General features: G+C 40.2%; 1 protein-coding gene across 6 annotated transcripts in view; it reads right to left on the bottom strand.

The window, feature by feature from the left end:
* Positions 1 to 343: 343 nt before the first annotated feature.
* Positions 344 to 7,464, bottom strand: part of ARHGAP24 (Rho GTPase activating protein 24) — a 737,825-nt gene continuing 730,704 nt past the window's right edge. For all 6 annotated transcript variants that reach the window (XM_040326578.1, XM_040326570.1, XM_040326599.1 and 3 more), the window contains 2 exons: positions 5,635 to 6,706; positions 344 to 1,182 (listed from right to left, as the gene is read on the bottom strand). In XM_040326578.1, the coding sequence (XP_040182512.1) occupies positions 939 to 1,182; positions 5,635 to 6,706 (1,316 nt within the window). In that variant the 3' untranslated portion in view covers positions 344 to 938. The remainder of the gene's footprint in view (positions 1,183 to 5,634; positions 6,707 to 7,464) is intronic.

Here is a 7,464-nt window from a genome sequence, read left to right as displayed (position 1 = left end):
TTGAGGATCTCGTCGAGCCAAAAAGAAAGCATGTCTTCTTTTTCCTCGACGGCAATGGAGAAATTTGGCTCGCCAAGATCCTCGACAGCCTAACAAGGAACTCGACGAGCAAAACGATGTGTTTCACCCGTCGAGTTTCTCGGTCGTGTGTACGAGGCTTGATACCATTATATTTTTCTGTTTTTCTTATACATCTTGGCATCCAATGAATCCAAATAGTAATTCAATCTGAATGCCAAGTTTTTGCCAATTCTAGGGTGTAAGCATCCCCCATCATCAACAAATTATCCTTTTTTTTTACTTACAGCAATGATATTTTGTAGAAAAGAAAGAGCCAGACATATTAAGTCTTGTGGCAATGCTTTATAAAATTCTGTACACTTTCTTTTGGTCATAGGCAAGTTGGTTGGCACAAACATCAAAAGCCACAAGTATCATCCTATATTGTTTTTTTTTGTTTTTTGTTTTTTATTTCCATTCCCTGTCAACATGGGAATAGGGACCAATTAATATACAAAATAAGCCGATGATGGCACAATGCGCAAAAATATTGTATTACATTTTAAGTGCAAGGATATATATTGACTTCATATAAAGCTCGACTGCAACAACATATCAGTTTGCTGTTTTAAATACAATACTTGGAATATTATTATTCTTGGAATACAATTCTGTTTTAAACATAACACTTTTTTTTTATATAATCTATGTACACATATCCAGTTTTAACACATGACAGTAGCAATATGGAGTATGTAATAATAGAATGGACTTGGTTAGGCAGATGGATGATGCTGATTCGTTTTTTTTTATTAGATTTTTTTGCCTGCTCCCTACATGGTACCTAGAAATAGAGTGCTAATCTTGGTCAGGTGACCAGCCACCTGAAGACCATCCACTACGGCTGCTTCCTACTGTCCAACATACTTTGGCCCACTTTACTGAATCCATATTGTGTTCCCTCTCTCTGGCCTACGTGGTTCCACTGTGAGGTCACCAAAAGTTGAGAAAAACTGTTCCATCTCCTTCTGCAACATGTCGTTTCTTTTCTCAGCATCCTCTTTTGCACGTTCTGCATTCCTCATTTTAATTTCCACCATAGTGTACTTCTTTTTTTCTTGCTCCAGTTCCTCTTGAAGGGCTACTACTTCTGTCTCCAGAGTTAGATTTCTTTGTTCCATGCTGTGGAGATGTACAACATTGTTATTAAAGGTATGTTTTGATATGCTTTTTAGTTTAAAAAGTACATTATACATAGTCTAGTGTAATGTAAAAACATTATATATTATCTACCAAGTTGCCCTAGCAACACAGCCAGTGGCATGACAATTTTATCTTTAGTATTATTCACCATACAATATAAAATTTACATAGGCATTGTAGAGGTAATCACAAGTCATCTAGTCGCAATTGCAGAACAAGAACTAAATCACAATGCCAGTCTAATGACATTTACCAGTTGTTTTTTCCCTAAGAAAACGGATATGAAATATGTTCTGGGAGTGGAATCTCAGCTTGCAATTGCACAATGGATGAAGTCAGATAGTTGCCACAGCAGCAACTATTAACTTTGTGATTCACCCCAACCCCTGAAACAACTGAAGTATAATGCCCTGTACACATGATCGGTTCGTCTGATGAAAACAAACCGATGGATTTTTTCATCAGATATCCGATGAAGCTGACTTTCATCAGTCATCAGTCATCAGTCTTGGTTAAAAATCCGATCGTGTCCAGCGCGGTGACGTAAAACACAACGACATGCAGAGAAAAATGAAGTTCAATGCTTCCGAGCATTCGTTGACTTGATTCTGAGCATGCATGGATTTTTGACCGATGGATTTTCCCACAGACGATCGTTTTTTTCGATTGTTTTTTTAACCATACGAAAAATGTAAAACAGGTTCTATTTTTTTTCACCAATGGGAAAAAAACTGATGGGACCCACACACGATTGGTTCGTCCGATGAAAACGAACCGATGGATTTTTTCATCAGATATCCGATGAAGCTGACTTTCATCAGTCTTGCCTACACACCATCGGTTAAAAATCCGATCGTGTCCAACGCAGTGACGTAAAACACTACGACGTGCAGAGAAAAATGAAGTTCAATGCTTCCGAGCATGCATTGACTTGATTCTGAGCAATGCGTGGATTTTTGACCGATGGATTTCCCCACAGACGATTGTTATTTTCTATTGTTTTTTTAACCATACGAAAAATGTAAAACAGGTTCTATTTTTTTTCACCAATGGGAAAAAAACTGATGGGCCCACACACGATCGGTTCGTCCGATGAAAACGGTCCATCGGTCTGTTTTCATCAGACGAACCGATCGTGTGTACAGGGCATTAGAGTTATTAAAACCAACTAAGGGGTATAATATGTACTACAAATGCTGTAGAATTCTTATACTCATATGTCTGCTAAATGGCAGCACTAAAAATGGGAGCACTAGCTGATTTCTCTTTGGTTTGTTTGGTGTGACAAGTTGTATTGTAATTCATCACTCTAAATGATCCCAAACTTTTTATATGGTTACTTTACAGTAGCCATATAAAAAAAATTGGTAGCATAATTGTAAGGCTGGGGGCTTAATTAATATGTGAGAATAGATGCTGATTAACATTCCAAAATATACACAACTTTCACAATTAAAGAAACACTGTCAACCTGGAGAGCACACCTTGTGGTCATTGAAAAATCTATGAATGGTGGTGCTACTGAATCAATGCCCCCTATGGTCAGTATGCAGTGGTGCTGGAATTCAAACAGAACTTTAGCAGGACCTAGAACATCATAGCTATCACTGTTGTAGCACCAACTACTATAGTGATCTCCAACTTCTCCAGTGGTCCATCAGATATAAGTAATCCATACTTACATTGTGCCAAGCTGGATCAATAAAGCATGCAATACACCAAATTCCTGGAGTTCAGCTTAAGGCTCCATGCACACTAGCATTTTTTAAAGCTCCTAGAAGCTGTCATGAGCTTTTTTGTTCTGCTCCTAGAAGCTAATAGTGTTATCCTATGTGTCCATGCACAATATTTTATGCTAGAAGTATTTTTCAAGCTTCTGTGTTTAACAACTTGCCGACCACTGCGTGACTATGTACGTCAACAACATGGCACAGGCAGGCAGATTGGCGTACAAGTACTTCCCTTTAAATTTTCTGCCCAGCGGGCGCACGACCGCCGCGTGCCTCGCGATTGCGGCCGCGGGTCCCGGGAACTCGATGTTTCTGGGAGGCCTGTGATTGTGGTCGACAAAGGCAGAACAGGGGAATGCCTTTGTGAACAAGGCATTCATTCCCCTATTCTGCCTAGTGACACTGTCACTGATGACCGTTCCCTGTGATCGAGAAGGTCATCAGTGACGCGTCACACGTAGCCACGCCCCCTAACAGTAAGAATCACTCCATAGGGAACACTTAGTGGTTAACCCCTTCACTGCCAGTGTCATTTTTACAGTAATCATTGCATTTTTATAGCACTGATCGCTGTAAAAATTACAATGGTCCTAAAATTATTAAAAATTATTAATACAAATGCCATAAAACAGTCCCCTATTTTGTAGAAGCTATAACTTTTGCGCAAACTAATCAATAAACGCTTATTCGGATTTATTTTACCAAAACTATGTAGAATACGTATCGGCCTAAACTGTGGAAATTTGTTTTTATATATATATATTTTTGGTTAATTTTTATTATAGCAAAATTATTATTATCAAAATCTACGTTTTTTTTTGGTTTATAGCGCAAAAAAAAAATCACAGAGGTGATCAAATACCACCAAAAGAAAGCTTCTATTTGTGGGGGAAAAAAAGATGTAAATTTTGTTTGGGAGCTACGTCGCACGGTCGCGCAATTGTCAGTTAATGTGACACAGTCCTGAATCGCAAAAAGTGGTCTGGTCTTTGACCACCAAAATGGTTCGAGGCTGAAGCGTTTAAGAGCTTTCCCAGGAAAAAACAAAAATTCTGAACGCCCCTAAATGTTTTTTTTTTCATGTACTGTACTAAAACGTGAATAAAATGTTAACACTCCTAAGCGCTCCTAAAAGCTAATACAATTCTACCATTATCAGTGTTTTTCATCCAGAGTTTTTTTTCTAGTGTTTTTTGAGCTTATAAAAAAATGCTAGTTTACCAAAAGAAAAAAAAAGACCAGCATACTGCAGATGTCAGCAGTATGCTGGATCTAACTGCAGAAAGTTGATTTTTGGGTGAACTCCCGCTTTAAGCAAATAAAAAATTAAGGTTTTGTGAATGGGAACATGTATAAAAGTAGGTAGTATCCTAATTTGGCTGCAGAAGTGGAAATACACTTTGAGTCAGATCTCAAATTGTTTCTTACCTGGGAAAAAAATGAATTAAATGCATTTGCAAACAAATGCGTTATTTAAGAAAGAGTAGCATCTTGACTACAAACTCTTTTCACTGTTGGCTATCATGGAAGAAAATGAAAGCTATATTGAGAACCCAGCGACATTTTCCAGGAACCAATTAAAAATAAATCTACGCTTTGCACACGGTCTGACTTTTTGCTAACAAACTTCAAAATGAGCAAGTTTTCAAAAAAATCCGACCATGTGTTCGCTCCATCGGACAAACATTTTCTGTTTTCATCGGACAAAAGTTTGCTCTGCCAACGGACAAACTTTTCGGGAACAAAAGTCTGATGGTGCAAAGTCCGACCATGTGTACAGCAAGCCATCTGACTTTTGTACAAAGTACAAATACGCATGCTCAGAACCAATTTTAAAATCAACCAACAATAGCAGAAGTTGACCAAAGGGTGGCGGTAAAGAGCAGAAAAACCATGTGATGTTGGGAAAGTTTTATGAAAGTTTGCAGAAAAAGTCCGAGCGTGTGTATGCTATGGGTGTGCCCGGCCAACTCCCTTCGGACAAAAATCCAAGGAAAAGTTTGTTTGAAGTCTGATCGTGTGTATGAGGCTTAAAGCGGTGGTTCACCCTGTTTTAAGACATCCTGTCTATGCAAATGCTTTGCAAAGAGAATCACCAAACGATTTTTTTTTTTGAGTCCTCCTTACCCGTTTGCAGCTGGTTTTTACGACCTGTCAATCAAAATCCCCCGCGGGGAATGGGCGTGTAAGTCCATTCTCCCCTGTTCTGTCAATCGAATTCAGGAACTCCTCCGTCGACGCGCTGTGCTCTAATCGCGCGACATCTCGTCTAGCTAAGCTAGAAGTCTGCACAACGGGGCGTGAACTTCTTACGCCTGCCGTTGTTATGGCAACCATGTAGTGTTGATGGCGACGATCGCCGTCAACACTGCACATGCGCGGGATCGAGCGGTGAATGCTGGGAGGCCAGCATTCGCCCTATCCCGGAAGAAGACCCTGTCGGCTTCACAATGCCCACAGGTAAGATGGAAACGTCCATCGCCTCAGAATCAAAGATATAATTTACAGAATTACAGCGCATAGGCCGGCTTAACGAGTGGGACACCCTGTTAGTGCGGAAGTAAAGGTAAGCCCTGTGGATTAGAGAAAAAAAAAAACGATATCCCGTTGAACCCCCGCTTTAAGATGCTGTGCATGTTAATTTTAATAAAAATATGCAACAAGAATGTGGAATATATAGTATAGGAAATTATAATATTACCTTTTTACTCTGGTCTCATACTCCATTTTCTGTTTTGACATTTCCTGCTTTAAACTGGATACAAGGCTGTGAAGTGCACTGTGGTTGCTTGAATTACTCACTACAAAAGTCTCACTGTTGTCACTGCTGCTGGTAGCCCTGCTGCTGTGACCCCCAGCACTTCGTCTGTCAAATTTGCTCTCAAAGTCTGCTGCGTTAGTAATATCCTCAATGACTGGCCCATCTAACACAGGGTCCTCAAAGGTACCGCCATAAAAGTCCTGCTCAGGACAGGTTGTTGTGGAGGAACGGCAGGAATTGGAGTTCTCAGGGAGAGAGATTTCACATGATGATGTTGACCATGTTGCACTGTCCACACTTTGCTTATCATCAGAGTTCATCATAAACTGCTGGTGAACATTATCATATGTGGATAATCTGTGCTGCAACACTGATTCGCCTGTAGAGTCTTTTTGTTTGTTATCTCTTAATGTCACATATCCATTGGGCAGCCAGCTTGTGGTCCGACTGTTCAAAGCATTGCTCATTGTGTCTGTGCTGGACACTCCCATTTTTACAGCACCATTCTGTACACTGTGAGTACCCATTTTGGTTCCTGAACTTTTGAGAGAAGAGGTTCTTCTAGCCTGTAAGGTACCATTAGGTAAAGAATGGTGCTTGTCATGGACTTCCACAGAGCTGCTGAAAGACCCATTGGTGACAATCCCACTACCTTTGTTAAAAGCTGGATTTTTTTTCACCATTAGCGGTGGACTTCGTGTAACATCCAGTTTGTGAATGCTGTTTCTTGGGCTGCTGGATTTACTTCCTGAGAGTACAGTGGGAGACCCATTGTCAACACTTGACCTTTGTGGAGAATCAGACTTCTCCCAGGAGCAACGTCTCACTGCTATATCCTTTGTATTATTGTTCTCCTTGTTCTGTATTTGGCCTAGAAGCATCTTTTTTTGCAGCTCATTGTTGTTGATGGTCAGTTCTGGGCCAGCATCAATCTGAACATCAACATCTTTGGGGTAAAGGGTTTCGTGCTCACTTATCATCACTGCCATTAACTGCTGCACAACTACAGTACCTGGAAAACAAAGGATGGAAACTACGTTTTAAACCACACCAACAAAAAGGGTCTCAGTCAGAGGGAAACAGTTAATAAAGGTTAATTGAATCCCATTAGTAAAATGTGGGAATCTTGAGTGAAAATTGTGTGAATTGTGTGTACCTATACACCATATTTTATAGAGGCCGTTGCAAAGAACTCCGGACAATTTTGCATGTAATACATTTCAGAATGAAGAATGTGCAACGTATCACATTTAAAAACACACTTAATCAAATTGTGCCAAGTTTAAGACCTAGGCCTTCAACGTGTGATTTTGCAGTGCAGGTCTTAAAAGCTAAACTCTGGTCCAAACTTTTTTCCCATGCAGTACAGCTGTGCCAGCACTATACGGTTTAACTTTTTATTATTTTCTAGGGGAGAGGAGAGCAGGGATATACTTACCTAAGACCAGTCTGGCATCCACACCGTCCATCAGTCCTGAATAGTGGACTGTTCCTGATGTAATCACGCCCAGAGCAGACTCCATAGACCAGAAACAGTCCACCGCTGGACCGTGGGGAAGAACAGTTTTCCCGGAGGTGAGTATAAGCTTAATATTCATCCCTAGACAAAACAAGCAATTAGCTCATGCAGTACATGCACAGCCCCACTGCATGGTAAGATAAAAAAAAAACTGCCCAGTGTTTAGCTTTAAGTATGGAAGCCCAAGGGAACAGCATTATTTCTTCCGCATTGGCCATACGTCAAGAGTTTCATTAGAAGCTTGGATGAAC

The sequence above is a fragment of the Rana temporaria genome, chromosome 1 (genome assembly GCF_905171775.1).
Source record: "Rana temporaria chromosome 1, aRanTem1.1, whole genome shotgun sequence".
NCBI classification, from domain to species: Eukaryota; Metazoa; Chordata; class Amphibia; order Anura; family Ranidae; genus Rana; species Rana temporaria.
Note: the sequence above shows the minus strand (reverse complement) of the source record. Positions and strands in the feature narration are given on the sequence as shown.